Source organism: Dreissena polymorpha, chromosome 6, assembly GCF_020536995.1.
Source record: "Dreissena polymorpha isolate Duluth1 chromosome 6, UMN_Dpol_1.0, whole genome shotgun sequence".
NCBI classification, from domain to species: Eukaryota; Metazoa; Mollusca; class Bivalvia; order Myida; family Dreissenidae; genus Dreissena; species Dreissena polymorpha.
Window position 1 is genome coordinate 52,057,691 of NC_068360.1, and position 20,632 is coordinate 52,078,322.

General features: G+C 37.3%; 1 protein-coding gene and 1 long non-coding RNA gene across 2 annotated transcripts; one reads left to right on the plus strand and one right to left on the minus strand.

The window, feature by feature from the left end:
• The first annotated feature begins 8,358 nt into the window (after positions 1–8,358).
• Positions 8,359–9,116, plus strand: LOC127835320 (uncharacterized). The gene is made up of 2 exons (XR_008028453.1): positions 8,359–8,821; positions 8,978–9,116. It is a non-coding gene; the product is annotated as an uncharacterized LOC127835320 (long non-coding RNA).
• A 2,637-nt stretch (positions 9,117–11,753) lies between these two features.
• LOC127835319 (E3 ubiquitin-protein ligase TRIM33-like) lies at positions 11,754–17,463 on the minus strand. Its single transcript, XM_052361680.1, has 2 exons — positions 16,934–17,463; positions 11,754–12,372 (listed from the first exon to the last, which is right to left on the minus strand). The coding sequence occupies exons 1-2, from the start codon at positions 17,266–17,268 to the stop codon at positions 11,967–11,969; spliced, it is 741 nt and encodes a 246-aa protein (XP_052217640.1). The 5' UTR covers positions 17,269–17,463; the 3' UTR covers positions 11,754–11,966.
• Between the last annotated feature and the right edge of the window lie 3,169 nt (positions 17,464–20,632).

Sequence of the window (20,632 nt, forward strand, 5' to 3'; positions counted from 1 at the left end):
TTTCAAAATCTTCTCGTCCATAACTATTGGGCCTAGGGCTATCAAATTTGGTATGTAGAGACATCTAATAGTCCTTTACCAAACTTCTTCAAATTATGCCCCTGGGGTCAAATTTGACCCTGCCCCGGGGGTCACAAAATTGAACATATGCTTATATAAGGCCTATTTTGTGAAAACTTTCAAAATCTTCTCGTCCATTACCATTGGGCTTAGGTCTATCAAATTTGGTATGTTGAGACATCTTATAGTCCTCTACCAAATTTCTTCAAATTATGCCCCTGGGGTCAAATTTGACCCTGCCCCGGGGGTCACAAAATTGAACATATGCTTATATAAGGCCTATTTTGTGAAAACATTCGAAATCTTCTCGTCCATAACCATTGGGCCTAGGGCTATCAAATTTGGTACGTAGAGACATCTAATAGTCCTCTTCCAAATTTTTTCAAATTATGCCCCTGGGGTCAAATTTGACCCTGCCCCGGGGGTCACAAAATTGAACATATGCGTATATAAGGCCTATTTTGTGAAAACTTTCAAAATCTACTCGTCCATAACCATTGGGCCTAGGGCTAATAAATTTAGTATGTAGAGACATCTTATAGTCCTCTAAACAGTCTATTATGTAAAGTTGGAATACGACATTATTTATAGAATGGACTGTTTCAGCACCGTATGGGCAAGCTCCCTTTGCTCATACAACACATGGGCAAAACCCCTTTGCTCATGCACCGTATTTTTATGAGCAAAGGGAGTTTGCCGATACGGTGCATGAGCAAAGGGGGTTTGCCCATACGGTGCATGAGCAAAGGGAGTTTGCCCATAAGGTGCATGAGCAAAGGGGGTATGCCCATGCGGTGCATGAGTAAAGGTCCATCTATTTTTAATTGATAACTATAATTTATGGTTTTAATCGTTGTTTTTATGACCACTGATGTTTGCATGGTAAAAACCAAGCAAATGAAGCTGAAACAGTCCATTCTAGAATTAATGTTGTATTACAACTTTACATAATAGAATGTTATAGGTACATTGATCATGACTCGTAGATGACTCCTATTGATTTTCAGGTCACTACGTCAAAGGTCAAGGTCACGGTGACCCGAAATAATAAAATGGTTTCCAGATGATAACTCAAGAGCGCTTATGTCTAGGATCATGAAACTTCATAGGTACATTGATCATGACTCGAAGATGACCCCTATTGATTTTCAGGTCACTAGGTCAAAGGTCAAGGACGGGGTGATCTGAAATAGTAAAATGGTTTCTGGATGATAACTCAAGAACGCTTATGCCTAGGATCATGAAACTTCATAGGTATATTGATCATGACTCGCAGATGACCCCTATTGATTATCAGGTCAATGGGTCAAAGGTCAAGGTCACAGTGCCAAATAACGTACTCACACAATGGCTGTCAAGGTCACGGTGACTCAACTTAGAAAAATGGTTTCTGGATGATAACTCAAGAATGCCTAGGATCATGAAACTTCATAGGTATATTGATCATGACTCGCAGATGAAATAATGATGAAACTTGACCAGGATGTTTGTGTGGACAATATCTAGGTCAAGTTTGACATTTGGTAAAGATTGAATGAACCAACTGCTCTCAGGTGAGCGAACTAGGGCCATCTTGGCCCTCTTGTTTTAATTTCGCTGACTTTCCAGCCATATTAGCAAGAAAGTTACTGGCGTTTATTTCATAGTAATATTCGCTCTATAACTCAACGTTACTAGTTGCGAAATTTCTTAGCAGGATGACCGAATTAGGGCTCCACTAAGAAAATGTGCAGGAAGTAAAGTCGAGATAAAAAGCGAATTTAAATATGAAATAAATGCTAATCACCATTTTTACTGGTATGGCTGAAAAGTGAGCGTCATTTAAAAAATAAACAAAAGTAAAAAAGGGAATAAAACGGCGAGAAATAACTGTCTTGGCATGGACGTCGCAATCTTGCTTATTACGTGATTACCTCTTCTGTATAAATGCATTTTTCCTCTGTATGATGTGTGCTATGAATACCAGGTGTACACCATGTTGTGTTTTTCAGTTCATCAACATGGGTGTGAAGTGTTTCTCCAGTGGACCGTCTCCCTTGGTAACAGAGTGTGAGTACAGACTCTCTCAGGAGGTAACAGTGTTTGTGCTGAAGTGCTTGTGTGCATTTGTGTCAGTGTGTGTATGTGGGACTTAAATATATATTGTTCACATACAATATGTTTGACTTAATTTTACATTTAAATTATTTTGCATTATGTATACTTCACACAATTACATATTGTTTATTTAAATATTGAAATTAAATTAGAAGTTAAATGATTATGTCCACATATATTTTTATGCCCCCTTTCAAAGAAAAGGGGGCATATAGTGATCGTGAAACTCCGTCTGTCTGTCCGTCTGTCTGTCCGTCCGTCCGTCCGTCTTTCCATCACACTTTACGTTTAGGTTTCGAAAAATGCTCATTACTTCTATGTCCCTTGAGATATAACCTTCATATTTGGTATGCATGTGTATATGGACAAGGCCTTTCCATACGCACACAAATTTTGACCCCTGTGACCTTGACCTTGAAGTTAGGGTCCGCGTATATGTTTTGAAATCTTCGTTTAGGTTTTTAAAAAAGCTCATAACTTCTATGTCCCTTGAGATATAACCTACATATTTGGTATGCATGTGTATACGGACAAGGCCTTTCCATACGCACACAAATTTTGACCCCTGTGACCTTGACCTTGAACTTAGGGTCCGCGTATATGTTTCGAAATCTGCGTTTAGGTTTCGAAAAAAGCTCATAACTTCTATCAAGCGTTTATAGGGGGGGCATAAGTCATCCTATGGTGACAGCTCTGGTTTTAATTGATATGCACAAAAAATACAACCATAAGAACTTATAATGTTATTATCCCCAGGCATAGGCGGAGGGATATTGTTTTGGCGTTGCCCGTCCGTCCGGCACTTTTGTGTCCGTAGCCATATCTTGGAAGTGCTTTGCCGGATTTCATTGAAATTTGGTATGAGTATATATAGATAAGAGGATGATGCACGCCAAATGGCATTGAACACCATCGGATAATAACAGAGTTATGGCCCTTTGTATCTTGAAAAAATGCTTTTTTTGTGGGTCCAGAGCCATATCTCGAAAGTGTTTTGACGGATTTTATTGAAACTTGGTATGAGTATATATATATGGATAAGAGGATGATGCACCTTTTTAATATATGGCATTGTACACAATCGGATAATAACGGAGTTATGGCCTTTTGTATCTTGAAAACATGCTTTGTTTGTGTGTCCAAAGACATATATTGAAATTCTTTGACGGATTTCATTGAAACTTGGTATGAGTACAGGGGACAAAAATATTTATAAATTGCACTCGTCCTGCAGGACAAGTGCATTAAAATTTTCACTCGTCCTGCAAACACATGCACTTGTCCTTCAAATATGTGTGAAAGAAAGATTGCAAAGGACTGATATGACAAACAATGTTTCCTATATCACTGCTAAAATGCTGCTTACTTAGTTATTCATGCCAGCTGATCACAGAAGAAATGTTAACTTACTTTATTTATCACTGGGGGCTGACGAGGTCAAAGCGTAGTCCGTTTCGCTACGACGTCGGGTATATGTTTTACTACGAAAACATTGTTTAAAAACATATGACATCGAGAACGGATTAGTCGAAAATTGTGTTTTAAACATGTAAGATCATGCTTTTCTAATAACAAAACTCTGAATTTAAGCATAATGACATTTCATAGGTTTGTTACATCAAATTATAATCCAAGATGTGTCTGGTTTATGCGGTTAAACATGAAATATACCGCTGATTTTCAAAGCGAAGTCAAGTTTCACTTTTAAAAATGCAATTAAGGTTTACAACTGTGTTTAATTGACACAATTTTACAATTTCCATATTGATCTATGTATCGTTAAGCCACTGGTGTGTTTAGAAATGTGTAGGGTGACTCAGTTATCAGAAATAAAGGCTAAATATTAGTATTAGGCATGATCATGTCTCTGACAGTATACGTATAAGCCTCGCTACGACAACGCTTTAGCGTGTATGCGTTTCTCACAGAAGACGTATTGGTTATCTCTCGAAGGCAAAATAAAGAAAAAAAAGTTAATACAGAGTCATGGAGTGGCTGGATGTTTCCTTTGAGGAAGAGGTAGTAACAACGGCACAACATGATTCGAAGCGCACAGTCGACATTGTATTGCACATTATTATGATATAATTAAATTCACGACTAGGCCAAATGAAATGATTAAACTCGAAAATCCATATAATATAAGATGACAGTTGAGAGTCGATAACCTAATGTCGTCGGTCTCAATAAAAATGACGCATCTTTACCTCGTGACAATCCCTTATACGTTCATTTTGATACAGACCGACGATAGATTTTCAGAATACGGTACTCTTTATCAAATAACATTTGATTCTCGTTATCCCCAACTCGCTTATCTCAAAACTCTGCTTATGTCAAAGTAAAACCCATGTCCCAACTTCGATCATTATTTATCTCATACGGAATTTGATTTTTACATTGTATATATATCAAAGCGATTTTCTTGAAAATCGGTTATCGTCAACTAATTTTGAGATGAATGTCATGTTCGTATACATGATTTTACCTGTAAAATCCACACCTGTAACAGCCGTAAGGTGTGGAAAGTAGGACCCCAATGGCACAAATCCGCAATTGCATAACCAATATATTGTTGTAAAGGTGTGGCAGTGGGTTCTGTCACAGGTTATTGTTTACTGCGTACATGACAGCCGGTAAATTTACCTCGTGTTACAATGCGGTTAAGGCCCAGTCTCACTATGATGCCGGCGGAGCCCCAGTGCGTGATCAGGCATCTACCGGGTTGAACCGGGGCCCTACCGGGATGAACCGGTGCTCCAGCGGGATGAACCGTAGACGATCGGGGACAACCGGGGCTCCACCAGGGCTCCACCGGGAAAGTATTAAAATGTTTAATACCTCCGGTATGAACCGGAAGTCACCGGGTAGGACCGGCAACGACTGGCTTGGCACCGGGAACAACCGGGACTGTACCGGGAACAACCGGTATGAAACATTTGAATACTTTCCCGGTGGAGTCCCGGTTGTCCCCGGTTAAACCGGGGCGTTGCCGCAGCTCTGCCGGGGTCTGATGCCGGTATAGTCCCTGTGAGTGCCGGCGTAGTGACGGTATACCAGGACTCTGCCGGGACTCTGCCGGCTTTCACCGGGTTCAACCTTTTCGTTTGGATGTTCATGCGCACAGTGAAGCACGGCATCTTTTGCACTGGGAAATGGCAGTCTGCAGTAACTGCAAACTGCATGTGATTTGTCCTGAAATGGATACAGAAACTTCGTTGAGCAACCTATACATTATATTTGTACTTCGTTGCGCAACCAATACCTACTCTGTGCGAAACCTATACATAAAGTGACTTGTAATTTCCTTCGAAAAAAGCATTTGAATAATTAAAAAATATGTTCGTAACCTGTTTTGCACTTTTAAATGTGTAATGTACACTGAATCAAAGAAACATGTAGTTTTATTTTATTTAAGTAACCGTAATTAGCTATTTTAACAGAATAACCACCTTATGCATTGCTTCAAATCAAAATATTTCGATTATAGCTTACAAAACTTAAAGGTTGCAATTACGCGTATTTGTTATTAGTTTGTTATTGAAAATAAGTACCTACTATTACTGGATGTTCCGTTCTCTAATCCATAAACACCAGAAAAGATGAAACTCGCCTGATTAAGTAGTGTATTTACACAATGTTTTCGTAGTAAAACCTATACCCGACGTCGTAGCGAAACGGACTACGATTTGACCTCGTCAGCCCCCAGTGTTTATGAGGAACACAAAATAAATAAATGAAGACAAATTTGTTTTTATACGCCCGTCTATGACGGGACGTATTATGGTATACCCCGCGTCCGTCCGTCCGTCCGTCCGTCTGTTAATGTCGTATGCTACGTCAAATATCCTTTGACAGATTTTCTTCAAATTTTAACACAATCTTAATATTGATAAACCCTGATCCCCTTTCGTTTTTGACGGAATTCTGAATTGTCGTTCCAGAGTTATGGGACTTTGTTCGTCAAAATTTCGTGATTTCATTGAATGTCCTACTGTAGCTCAAATATCCTTCGATGGATTTTTTTCAAATTTCAACACAATCTTAATATTAATAAACCCTGATCCCCTTTCGTTTTTGACGGAATTCTGAATTGTCGTTCCAGAGTTATGGGACTTTGTTCGTCAAAATTTCGTGATTTCCATGCTCATGTACTTATAAAATAAACCATGTATTCAAATACAAATAAACTGAAGTAAAAAAATGATTCAAAGGGTTATTTATTACCTTACTACTTCATTGGTGAACGACGGGCGTATCATGCGCTCATGGCGCAGCTTTTATTTCCTTTTTCTAATGCTTGCGTGCTTTCCATTTCGGATGGTTGAACATCGCTCCTGCCCCCTTTAAAGAACGCTCGTATGTCAGACAGTTTTCAGGTGAAATTCAGACTGGTTTAAAACCGTACTTCGCAGTAAAATAATTCTTAAAAAAAAATCAATACTCGCAGTGAATGAAGTCAGATGGTTCCCTGTCAACATGGACACGCAAAGTTTACACCAAAAAGCCAATATTTACTCGGGACACAGTCTCGCATAACAACGCGCACCTGCTGTATGAAATTTACAATTACGATTTCCGGTTCATTCGCGATCTACTTTCGGAATAGATATGCTTTAAGAAATGATTTTATTCAATGAAAAAGAGTCTTACTGGTCAGAAAATACATATTTTAACATCAGTTTTTTTTCACTCGTCCTGTAGGACGAGAGCTTTAGGGAAATTCACTCGTCCTTTCAAGATTTCACTCGTCAATACGAGCGGACGAGTGGAATTTTTGTCCCCTGGAGTATATATATGGATAAGAGGATGATGCACATTGGCCTTGTTTATCCGTCCAGAATACTTTTGTGTCCAGAAGTATAATGACTGGGTATATCAATTCAACGAATTTGCTTGTTACACTTATATTTGTCACTGTCAGTATTAGTTCCAGATGTAGCTTATATAATATTTATTATGCAACCCTTCGAAAAAGAGGGGGTATATTGTTTTGCACATGTCGGTCAATCAGTCAGTCGGTCCGTCCACCAAATGGTTTCCAAATGATAACTCAAGAACACTTAGGCCTGGGATCAGTAATGTTCATAGATACATTGATCATGACTGGCAGATGACCCCTATTGATTTTCAAGTCACGAGGTCAAAGGTCAAGGTGTCAGTGAATTGAAACAGTAAAATGGTTTCCAGATGATAACTCAAGAAAGCTTAAGCCTGGGATCAGGAAAGTTCATAGGAACATTTTGGTCATGACCGCCAGATGACCCCTATTGATTTTCAGGTCACTAGGTCAAAGGTCAAGGTCACAGTGACTCAAAACAATAAAATATTTTCCAGATGATAACTCAAGAACACTTAGGCCTGGCATCAGGAAAGTTCATAGGGACATTGGTCATGACCGGCAGATGACTACTATTGACTTTCAGTTCACTAAAATTAACCATTGGCTGTGAAATGACATCATGTCCAATGAAAAAATTTGTTCTAGTTATGCATTCACTTGATTTCTTTACCAACTTACAAATTGAATCGATTAGTTTTTATGCCTAATTCTTGTGTGCCCGCGGACCCATATACGGAATACGGGTGGGGACAAATCTCTTTTTTTGCGCCAATGATGCAAGGGCCCATCCACGGCAGAACACTGCAATCGGTTTCAGAACACTGCAATCGGTTTCGAATATACTTATGTAGTTACACATACAATCCAACAAATACAATATTATAAATGAATATATAGCAATAAAAAATCGGTTCTTCAAGAAGAGTTCTAGCCAAATGGTAGTTCTAGCCATCAGGTTTCCACTCTATTCATCATGCTTCAAAATCAACGATACAAACAATTTAATTCATCTTCAATACATGTTTATGTATGTTAAAGAAATTCTAGCCTATATATGTACATATATATATATAGTGAGAGAGAATAACAGGTAACTGTCTGATCTTTTTGTAATATATGAGGCAAGGCTTAGAATAATTTAACGGCGAGGCTTATTATACCCCCACAAACGAAGTTTAGGGGGGTATATTGGAATGAACTTGTCAGTCGGTCTGTCTCATGGTCCGTATTAAGTGTCCGCTCTTTAATTCAAGTAGTTTTCATCCGATCTTCACCAAACTTGGTCAGAAGTTGTATCTATGTGATGTCTAGGCCAAGTTCGAACATGGGCATTGCCGGGTCAAAAACTAGGTCACGGGGTCACTGAGTGCATTTTAAACATTCAGGATGTTGTCCGCTCTCTAATTCAAGTAGTTTTGATCCGATCTTCACCAAACTTGGTCCGAAGTTGTATCTAGATGATCTTAAGGCCAAGTTTGAACATGGGCCTTGCCGGGTCAAAAACTAGGTCACTGGGTCACTTTGTGCTTTTTTAACATTCAGCATGGTGTCCTCTCTCTTATTCAAGTAGTTTTCATCCGATCTTCACCAAACTTGGTCAGAAGTTTTATCTAGATGATCTGAAGGCCAAGTTCGAACATGGGCCATGCCAGATCAAAAACTAGGTCACAGGGTCACTTAGTATGTTTTACACATTGAGCATGGTGTCTGCTCTCTATTTCAAGTAGTTTAAATCCGATCTTCACCACACTTGGTCAGAAGTTGTAACTAGATGATGTGTAGGTCAAGTTCGAACATGGGCCATGCCGGGTCAAAAACTAGGTCACGGGGTCACTTAGTGTGTTTTAAACCTCACCATGTTGTCCGCTCTCTAATTCAAGTAGTTTTTATCCAATCTTCACCAAAATTGGTCAGAAGTTGTATCTTGATAATGTCTAAGGCAAGTATGAATATGGGTCATGCCGGGTCCAAAACAAGGTCATGGGGTCACTTAGTGCATTTTAAACATCACGATGTTGTCCGCTGTCTAATTCAAGTAGTTTTCATCCAATCTTCACCAAACTTGGTCAGATATTGTATCTAGATGATGTCTAGGTCAAGTTTGAATATGGGTCATGCCAGGTCAAAAACTAGGTCACGGGGTATCTTAGTGTTTTTTAAACGTCATCATGTTGTCCGCTGTCTAATTCAAGTAGTTTTCATCCAATCCTCACCAAACTTGGTCACACATTTTATCTAAATGATCTCTAGGACAAGTTTGAACATGGACCATTCCCGGCTGAAAACTAGGTCATGTGGTCACTTAGTGCGTTTTTTAACATTCAGCATGGTGTCCGCTCTCTAATTCAAGTCGTTTACATCCGATCTTTACCAAACTTGGTCAGAGGTTTTATGGAGATGATCTTAAGGCCAAGTTAGAACATGGGCCTTTCTGGGTCAAAAACTAGGTCAAGGGGTCACTCAGTGCGTTTTAAAAATTGAGCATGGTCTCCGCTGTTTTTTGTGAAGACGACATGCAAAATATTATGTGTCAGTGCGGCATGTGGGGGTATTCGTCACGTCTGTGACAAAGCTCTAGTTTTATTTCAGCCGATCCTGATATATAACAAAATCATCAGGCAGTAACCTGTTTTTCTGTTTATCATACCTCTACGTCCCGAGTATAGAGAAATAATGAAAAAATTGCTAAAAAGCTGCATAGCGGGAAAGAATATGATTTTTGTTGTTTGACATGTTAATAATGAAGTCATGAGCTCTTGCGCTTAATATTTGTAAAATATGTTTTTGCTGTTTGTGTAGCATTTTTGTGTTAAAAATATAGCACATCTTGGTATCAAATTGTTTGTTTTGTTGAATCTGAATCAATTTTACTAAAAAATATTACTTTGTAGTTGATTCTGAGTTATATGACCTATCTCCTATCATCGACTGATATAATACAATTCCTGTTTAACTGATATAAAAATATATTATGCAGTGTTATATCAGTCAGATATCAATGCAGCGGTATGATAAATATAGATACAGTGTCATGTTGATGTTATGTAAAAATGACAGACATTATATTCTGATCTAAAACTGTTCCTGTATTTTGACCAGCAGTTTATGTTGACTTGTAAAGTCAATGAGAAAAACAAAAACAATTGTTATATTAGATGTAACACTATACCAGTAATACACCCTATATCAATTCTAATGTTCACAGAAAATTCTTTGAACTTATGAAATTATTTGTTTACAAAATAAATGCACCTGCAAAAACACTAAAAAGTCTTTATTATCATTACAAAATGTTCTTACACACAACAACACAATCACATGGAAATTTAAATCCTCTGAATCATCAATCAAGATACATGTAAAATTACACTATCCCACTTTGAGCACGAGGATACTGCTCTGGCCGTATAATCCCACAATGATGGAGGCAGTGTGTCTGTTGTAGCAGACTGATATTGGTTCCACCATTCCATCCTCCTTTGTACCAAGAGTAGCCAGCTTTCTCTTGCCCTCACTATCTACTTGTAGGATAGTGTTGGACCACCGGCTACTGACCAGCACTTGGCCTGCAGGTGTCACATGAAGACCATATGGGGCTTGTAGTGCATGGTCAGTAAATGTGGCCAGGACTGAACCATCCCTGGCCAGAGTGAGGAGCTTGTCCTGGGAGAATTTAGTGATGTACAATTTGTCCCCTGTGGGGCTCACAGCACACTTGAATACTGTAAAACAGAGTACCATCAACATATTGAATAACATGTATAGTAGTTAATAATAAATCTTATTGAAACTGTATAAATAACGTGTTGTTAAAAATACCAGAGACAACAAATTATTAAGATATGTATAAAATCAACTAATAATAAATATTTATGTGTGGCAGGAAGTTCTGTTCCAATGTATTGTGTTCTCTAAATGCTTATGAGTGACTGGTGTTAGAATAATTAAAGTCTTCACAAACAACGTAGAAAGAAATAATTACGCTTTAATATGAACAGGAATATGTCAGGTGGTATAACTCATTTACATTACCCATACATACACACTTGGTTATAATGGTATTGACACAAAATGGAATATTTTACATGATCATCATTCAAAGAATAACTATATGGTTGATATTGGATCCATATTCTTCATCAGTTATGAAAGCCAGTTGCTGAACTTATTAAGTCATGCTCATTTACTAAATATTAAAAAACAAAACAAAAAACACAGGTTACAAACAGTTATTGAACCACACAATCAAATGTTCAACAACATGTTAGGTCAAATTCTTATATCAGATACACTGACGGAACATTTTAAATGTATTCATTAAACAATTCACATATAATGATTCATTAACAATGAGTCTTACCTGTAAGAATGTTTGATGTATCCTCGTACATCTTGCTGACAAGTTTCCCATTCAGTGTATACTTGTACACTGCAGTATCAGCAGTAATATACATGTCTCCCTGGTGGAAGGCAATACCAGCACATGCATGTTGTAACTGAAGCTGTCTTCCTATTACCAGCTGTCTGTTGTTGACTGTGATGAACTGGACCTCATATATATTACCTTCATTCACAGTAACAGCCACTTCACTGGGTGAGATAGCACACAGGGCCCGTGGATAGCTATATATCACACTACAGTGACTCACCACCTGGTACTGCTGGTCAAGAAGCTTGACTTTCTTATTACTCTCGTCTGCAACCAGGATCTGTTTGGCTGGGAGAACAAGGATGTCTGTTATTCTGCATTCCTTTGAATCACTTGATACTTTCACATTGTGTTCAGACTTGCCCTGCACAGTGATAACCTTGTTTGGATTATCTTGTACCATCATTGTCTGGGTACTGTGTTCAATCTTTCCAAGACCGGACAGTGTTGACAAGTACTGTACAATTTCAATGTTAGGCTGGAATGATATATAACATTTATCCTGAAGAGTGCTATTCAAAAAAGTTTTAGATTGTTTTATTTTTTCTCGCATTTTCTGGTGGCAATAAAGGATAACTCCTGCTTGCTTTTATCACTTATGTCCTGTGTGGTGTCTCGAAGTTGTTTCAATTCATCCCTTAGCCTGATGCATTTATCAGCTTCACTTTTGGTAGAGGCCTGCAGTTTGGTTACAGTATCTAACATTTCCTTTCGTGTCTTCTGTTCAATAGTGTCAAGGGCTGCATTTATTTCTCTACGAGTATTCTGTATCTTGTGTAACTGTTCATCATATGAACTTTGCACATACTGAATGCTAGCCTCTTGGTTGTCTTGAAGTTTCTTCAACTCTTTTAGAATAGTTTGGATAGAAACTGAAAGTTGTTGAAGGTCTGTAGACTGGCTTTTTACGATGTCGGATATAAGAGTTATCTTTTGGCAGTGTCTGAAAGAAAATTAAAAAAAAAAAAAAATTGTATACAATACTAAATAATTTTAAAATATTGTGTATTGGGAATCTAAAATACTTAGGTAAAATCAGAATGAAATAGTTCATATACTAGAATTCAGCTTTAGGTCAACATGGTATTTACATAAGTATTCATTTATTTTAATCTAAAACCTACATATTAATTTCAACAGATATTTTATTGGATGTGAAATCAGTGACCCAATTACAAAGATAGCTTAAAACTGCTGTCTTTTTATATTTTTAATTATGCCCCCAGAACATAGGTTTGGGGGGCATATTAAAATCGCACTGTCCGTTAGTCAGTTAGATAGTCAGTTAGTCTTTCTGTCCGGATTAGTTTCCGCTCAATAAGTCAAGCAATGAAAATGTGTAAAGCAATAACATCTAGGTCAAGTTCGATTATCGTCCAAATTGACCCAGACACTCTTGAGTTACGGCCCTTGAATCATCGTAAAATTGTGTTGTTTTTTTCGCGTTTCCACTCAATAATTCTAGCAATTATCATCAGATCTTCATCAAACTTCATGGAAATGTGTAAGGCAATAACTAAAGGTTAAATGCGATAATCAGCCAAATAGACACAGACACTGCTGAGTAACAGCCCTTGAATCATCGTAATATTGTTTTTAGCTCATCTATTCTTTAAAAAAAAAATATGAGCTATTGTCATCACCTTGGTGTCGGCGTCGTCGTCCGGTTAAGTTTTGCGTTTAGGTCCACTTTTCTTAGAAAGTATCAATGCTATTGCATTCAAACTTGGTACACTTACTTACTATCATGAGGGGACTGGGCAGGCAAAGTTAGATAACTCTGGCGTGCATTTTGACAGAATTATGTGCCCTTTTTATACTTAGAAAATTGAAAATTTTGGTTAAGTTTTGTGTTTAGATCCATTTTATTCCTTAAGTATCAAAGCTATTGCTTTCATACTTGCAACACTTACTATCGTAAGGGGACTGTGCAGGCAAAGTTATGTAACTCTGACTGGCATTTTGACGGAATTATGGGCCCTTTATACTTGAAAATTTGATTAAGTTTTGTGTTTTGGTCCACTTTACCCCTAAAGTATCATAGATATTGCTTTCATACTTGGAACACTCGCAAACTATCATAAGGGGACAGTAAAGGACAAGTTGCATAACTCTGGTTGTCATTTTTTTCGAATTATGGCCCTTTTTTGACTTAGTAACTTTGAATATATGGTTACATTTTGTGTTAAGATTCACTTTACTTCTAAAGTATCAAGGCTATTGCTTTTAAACTTTAAATACTTTCATGCTATCATGAGGGTACTGTACCTGGCAAGTTGAATTTTACCTTGACATTTGAATGACCTTGACTCTCAAGGTCAAATTATTAAATTTTGCTAAAATTGCCATTACTTATTTATTTATGATTAGATTCAATTGATACTTTGACAAAACAACTCTTACCTGACATACCACAATTGACTCCGTCCAAACCATCCTCCACGTCCCCCCCAAATCCCCCTCAATCCCCCCCATTTTTAAAAAAATTAAAGATCATCTAATAAATGACCACCACAACCTCACACTTTACCCATCCCCACCCCAAAAAAATAATTGTTATGCCCCCTGTAGGGTGGCATATAGAAGTTGAACTGTCCGTCAGTTTGTCAGTCAGTCTGTCTGTCAGTCTGAAAAAAACTTTTACATTGGCCAAAACTTTTTCACTTTTTAAGATAGCAACTTGATATTTGGCATGAATGTGTATCTCATGGAGCTGCACATTTAGGGTGGTGAAAAGGTCAAGGTCAAGGTCATCCTTCAAGGTCAAATGTCAAATTTATGGTGTCTGTCCGTCTGAAAACTTTAACATTGGCCATAACTTTTTCAATATTGAAGATAGCAACTTGATATTTGGCATGCATGTGTATCTCATAAAGCTGAACATTTTGAGTGGTGAAAGGTGAAAGTGAAGGTCATCCTTCAAGGTCAAATGTCAAATATATGGCGTCTGTCCGTCCGAAACTTTAACATTGGCCGTAACTTTTTTAATATTGAAGATAGCGACTTGATATTTGGCATGCATATGTATCTCACAAAGCTGCACATTTTGAGTGGTGGAAGTTCAAGGTCAAGGTCATCCTTCAAGGTCATCCTTCAAGGTCAAAAAAATAAATAATTCAAAGCGGCGTTCTCATGAAGCTGCACATTTTGAGTGGTGGAAGTTCAAGGTCATCCTTCAAGGTCAAGGTCATCCTTCAAGGTCAAAGGTAAAAAAACGAATAAAAAATGTCAATGCGACATTATCATGAAACTGCACATTTTGAGTGGTGGAAGCTCAAGGTCAAGGTCATTCTTCAAGGTCAAGGTCATCCTTCAAGGTCAAAGGTCAATTTTTTTTAATCAAAGCGGCGTTATCATGAAGCTGCACATTTTAAGTGGTGTAGGTTTAAGGTCAAGGTCATCCTTTAAGGTCAAGGTCATCCTTCAAGGTCAAAGGTCAAACAAAATATATAAAATCAAAGTGGTGTTATCATGAAGCTGCACATTTTGAGTGGTGGAAGTTCATGGTCAAGGTCATCCTTCAAGGTCAAAAAAAAGTAAAAAATGTCGAAGCGGCGTTCTCATTAAGCTGCACATTTTGAGTGGTGGAAGTTCAAGGTCAAGGTCATCCTTCAAAGTCAAGGTCATCCTTCAAGGTTAAAGGCATTTTTTTTTTTAAAGATTCAAAGCGGCATTCTCATGAAGCTGCACATTTTGAGAGGTGGAAGTTCAATGTCAAGGTCATTCTTCAAGGTCAAGGTCATCCTTCAAGGTCAAAAAAATAAATAATTTCAAAGCGGCGTTATCACGAAGCTGCACATTTTGAGTGGTGAAAGTTCAAGGTCATCCTTCAAGGTCAAGGTCATCCTTCAAGGTCAAAGGTCAAAAAAATAATATTTCAAAGCGGCCTTCTCATAAAGCTGCACATTTTGAGTGGTGGAAGTTCTAGGTCAAGGTCATCCTTCAAGGTCAAAGGTAAAAAAAATAAAATCAAAGCGGCGCAATAGGGGGCATTGTGTTTCTGACAAACACATCTCTTGTTTTTTTTCAAACATGGTTAAAAAACACAAATATTTATTATTATTATTTTATTTTTGAAATGCTGTCAAACCATCCCACCCAAGAATCCCCCCCCCCAAAAAAATATTGTTTTTTTTTGCATTTCTTGCATTTTTGGAAGATAATGTATTAAATGACCACACCCCCACACTATACACCCCTCTCCACTCCACCCGTCCATCCTTTGTGATTGAAATTGAGATAGGTCCCTACACCTTTAAAAAGAAAAATAGATGAGCGGTCTGCACCCACAAGGCGGTGCTCTTGTTTTTTCTTGTTTCCGCTCAATAATTTTAGCAAATTTCATAGGATCTTCACCAAACTGCATGAAAATGTGTAAGGCAATAATATCTAGGTTCAATAATCCGCCAAATTGACCCAGACACTTCTGAGTTACGGCCCTAGAATAATCGAAAAATTGCGTTTTTTCTCATTTCCGCTCAATAACTCGAGTTAATGTCATAGGATCTTCGCCACACTTCATGAAAATGTGTAAGGTCATGAGATTTAGGTCAAGTTCAATAATCAGCAAAATTTAGCAAGACACTCCTGAGTTAGGGCCCTTGAATTTTGGAAAAATTGAGTTTGTTTCTTGTTTCCCCTCAATAACTCAAGCAATTGTCATCAGATCTTCACCAAACTTCATTAAAATTTGTAAGATAATAAAATCCAGGTTAAGTTTGATAATAAGCCAAATTTACACAGGCACTTCTGAGTTACGGTCCTTGAATCATTGAAAAATTGCGTTTTTTCTCATTTCCGCTCTATAACTCGAGTAAATGTCATAGGATCTTTGCCACACTTCATGAAAATGTGTAAGGTGATTAAATTTAGGTCATGTTCGATAATCAGCAAAATTGACCAAGACACTCCAGAATTATGGCCCTTGAATCATGGAAAAATTGAGTTTGTTTCTTGTTTCCGCTCAATAACTCAAGCAATTGTCATCAGCTTTTCACCAAACTTCATAAAAATGTGTAAGATAATAAAATCTAGGTTAAGTTTGATAATCAGCCAAATTTACACAGGCACTTCTGAGTTACGGCCCTTAAATCATAAAAAAAATTGTGTTTCCGCTCGAAAAATGCACAACACTTTTATGTTGCTTCAGATCTAACCTGCATATTTGGTACATGTATGCATGTGTAAATGGACAAGGCCTTTCCATACGCACACAAATTTCGACCCCCTTGACCTTGAACTTTGGGTCTGCGTTTAGGTTTCGAAATCTGTGTTTAGCTTTCGAACAAGCGTTTTTCGGGGGCATATGTCTTCCGATGGAGACAGCTCTTGTTTGAATTATTGTACATGAAGAAATTAATTGTTTATTGAAATAAAAAATATTTTGTTGATATTATTAAATTTATTTTATATTTCCGTTATAATTTGACTTCCTAGAAAAGAAGTTTGAAAACCCTACATTTGTTTCTTAACCTGTTCTTAATTTAAGTATAGTTAAAATTTACCTGTGGTTAAGAATTGCACAGTTTGTGCAGCACAGCTCAATGTGATTATCACAAAACAATTCAAGGTTTTTATCTTTATGGACATCGCATTTCAATAGAAAATCTTCCACCTGCTTTGCCACTGGCCATTTCTTCAAATCTCCCCTTCCATAGGGGGCATGTTTTATAAACAACTGGCTGTGCATGCCAATACATTTTCCGCAGTAAAATTTAACACAAGTTCCACAGTAGAAATCAGCCATTTGATCCAGTTTCTTGTCTTCAAATGTCGAACATAAGAAATCTTGGAGAATGTCAGATCCCTTGTCAATGGTGGATTGTAAAAAGGTTGCCATTTTACTGAATGAGTTTTGTTAACAAAGCAGCTTTAAATCTCTTAAAGTTTAATTTAATTAATATTGTTTAGTATCTCTTACTGCCGGTAGGCTATATTAAAGAGATGAAGAAATAACGCCCATCTAGCTCCGGTCCATAGTCCAATAAAAAGCAGCGCCTAACCGTACCACTATCAAAGATAAAACTCAATTTTATTTAAACGTTATTAGTAGGCAAAGTAACTATCTTTATTATGTCATATGAAATGTATTGCAAGATAAAACCATTTGAATACACCTGAGTTTGCGGTTAGTTTATTTGGACATATTTTTAATCAATAAAGCAAAGATAATAGTCGGTTTAAGTTAACAAGATAGCATGGGTATACAAGGAGTATTTTAAACTGTAGAATGCCAAGTTAGGATTCCAATCCAGCTTTAAATAATGAAAAATAAAGCATTAACATATAAACTTATTAATTAAATAAGATCTTTAAATTGATACAACTATCCTTGTCATGCTTGAAATATTCTCCCTAATTGTGCTGCTTTGTCAGGGGGAATGGCTTGTTTGGTTAACTATTCAATATAATTTATATTACTTAAAATTTAAGATTAGTCCAGGACAAAGTTTAAATATAGCAAATGGCAATAACTTTAATCTGTTGATCAAAAATCCCTGGTCAATCACCCGAGATCTGAAGCTGAGCAGCTTTTGTGCTGTTTCCTTAGCCATCTTAGAATTTAGGAAATTAGCCATGAAGTCATAAGAGCATATGTTCTAAGCAAGTTTAATGATTATTGGATAAAAAATGTGACTTCTTGTTCACAATATTTCACTACAGCCATGTATTTCAACAGGAACCATTTTTAACTTGATCAAGATATAATCACTACAACTGTTCTAAGCAAGTTTAATGATAATCATGCGAAAAATGTGGCTTCTAAAGTGTTCATATTTTATTATTATGCAAGGCTTTTTAGCTCACCTGATTGCTCAGGTGAGCTTTTGTGACCGGTCTTTGTCCGTTGTCCGTCCGTCCACATTTGTCTGTAAACACTCTAGAGGCCACATTTATTGTCCGATCTTCATGAAACTTGGTCAGAAGATTTGTCCCAATGATATCTCGATCGAGTTCGAAACTGGGTCAAAAACTAGTTCACTAGGTCGAACAAAAATAAAAACCTTGTAAACACTGTAGAAGTCACATTTCATGCCCAATTTTCATGTAACTGTGTCAAAACATTGGTTTTATTGATATCTCGGACAAGTTCGAAAATGGTCCAGATTGGTGGAAAAACATGGCCACAAGTGCGCGGGGCAGTTTTCTCTATATGTATATAGTGAAAACATGTGAACACTCTAGAAGTCACATTTTTGGTCCAATCTTCATCAAATTTGGTCAGAACTTTTGTTACCTAGATACGCGAGTTAAGTTCGAAAATAGTTCCGGTCCTTTGAAAAACATATTTGCCAGGGGGATAGGTCAGTTTTCCTTATATTTATAGAGTAAAAAAGACTGTAAACAATCATGAATTAAGGTCATGTAACATGGGAGACAACTCTTCTAAATATTGCATTTAAGTTTAACAGTAGTTACTCCCCTTTGACCATTAATGTTTTCATAATAATACAGTGTAGTTGTGTGAATCATTTATGAGTTAATTGTTATTCAAGGTTCGATGTTTTTTATCTCGCCCGATTGCTCAGGTGAGCTTTTGTGACTAGTCTTTGTCTGTCGTCCATCCGTTCACATTTGTTTGTAAACACTCTAAAGGCCACATTTATTGTCTGATCTTTATGAAACTTGGTCAGAAGATTTGTCCAATTGATATCACTGGGTATTGCTGTGTCATAAACTAGGTAACTAGGTCAAAGAAAAAGAAAAAACTTGTAAACACTGTAGAAGTCACATTTCATACTCAATCTTCATGTAACTTAGTCAAAATGTTTGCCTTAATGATATGTTGGTTGAGTTCAAAAGTGGTTCCTGTCCATTGAAAAACATGGCCGCCAGTGGGCGGGACAGTTTTCCTTATTTGGCTAAAGAGAAACCTTGTAAACACTTAGAAGTCACAATTTTTGGCCAATCATCATGAAAGTTTATTAAAACATTGGTTATATTGATATCTCGGATGAGTTCGAAAATGGTCCATATCGGTGAAAAAACATGGCCGCCAGTGGGCGGGGCATTTTTCTCTATATGTATTGTGTGAAAACATTTGAACACTCTAGAAGTAATATTTTTGGCCCAATTTTCATGAAATTTGGTCAGAACATTTTTTTCCTTGATATGAGAGTTGAGTTTGAAAATGGTTCCGGTCAGTTGAATAGCATGGCTGCGGATGAGGGGGGGGGGGGGGGCAGTTTTCCTCATTTGGCTATATAGAAACCTTGTAAACACTCTGGAAGTCACAATTTTTTGCCCAATCATCATGAAAGTTGGTCAAAACATTGGTTTTATTGATATCTTGGACTAGTTCGAAAATGGTCCAGATCGGTAAATAAACATGGCCGCCAGTGGGCGGGGCATTTTTCTCTATATGTATATTGTGAAAACATGTGAACACTCTAGAAGTCACATTTTAGGCCCAATTTTCATGAAATTTGGTTAGAACATTTGTTTCCTTGATATGAGTGTTGAGTTCGAAAATGGTTCCGGTCAGTTGAATAACATGGCTGCCGAGAGGGGGGGGGGGGGCAGTTTTCTTATATTTAGATAGTATAAAAGCTTGTGAACACTCTAGAAATCACATTTTTTGCCCAATCATCATGAAACTTGGTAGGAAGATTTTTTTTTATATATCACATAATTAATGCCATAATTATTGCCCTTAGACTGTCTAAATTTTCATTATACAGTAGATTCCACTTAATTGAATATCGGATAATCGAATAATTTGGTTAATTGAATAGAAATTGAAAACACCAAACCATTTGCATCTCTTCCCGTTGTATATATTCCACATATTCTGATAGAAAATATGGCGTAATTCTGTTAATTGAATAGCCCTGGCAGCCGATTTTTTTTTTATCGATCTGAACCATTTTCAAACTCAACCGTCGTATCCAAGAAACAAATGTTATGACCAAATTTCATGAAGATGTGGACCAAAAATGTGACTTCTAGAGTGTTCAAATATTTTCTAGTGTACACTATAATCCAGCAAAGAATGTCATAAATCTCCAAGGATACGAATCGTATCGACGATTTTGACAGAAGCGCTCAATTGACAGCCTTTGTTTTCTTTTCACACCATGCATGTATGTAGCGTCTGTCAAGCGTCACGTGACAAACAGGTGTAGTATGCGAGCATGTACAATGCAAACACTGGAGTCTCCGGTGTGCAGTCAGGCGCAACCATCGAATGCAAACTGTCAAGT

Coding starts and splice junctions, on each gene's coding strand:
- LOC127835319 (XM_052361680.1), bottom strand. CDS start 17,268: ATGGCAACCTTTTTACAATCCACCATTGACAAGGGATCTGACATTCTC. Junction 12,373..16,933: donor TGTGCAATTCTTAACCACAG/GTAAATTTTAAC, acceptor ATTTTCTTTCAG/ACACTGCCAAAAGATAACTC.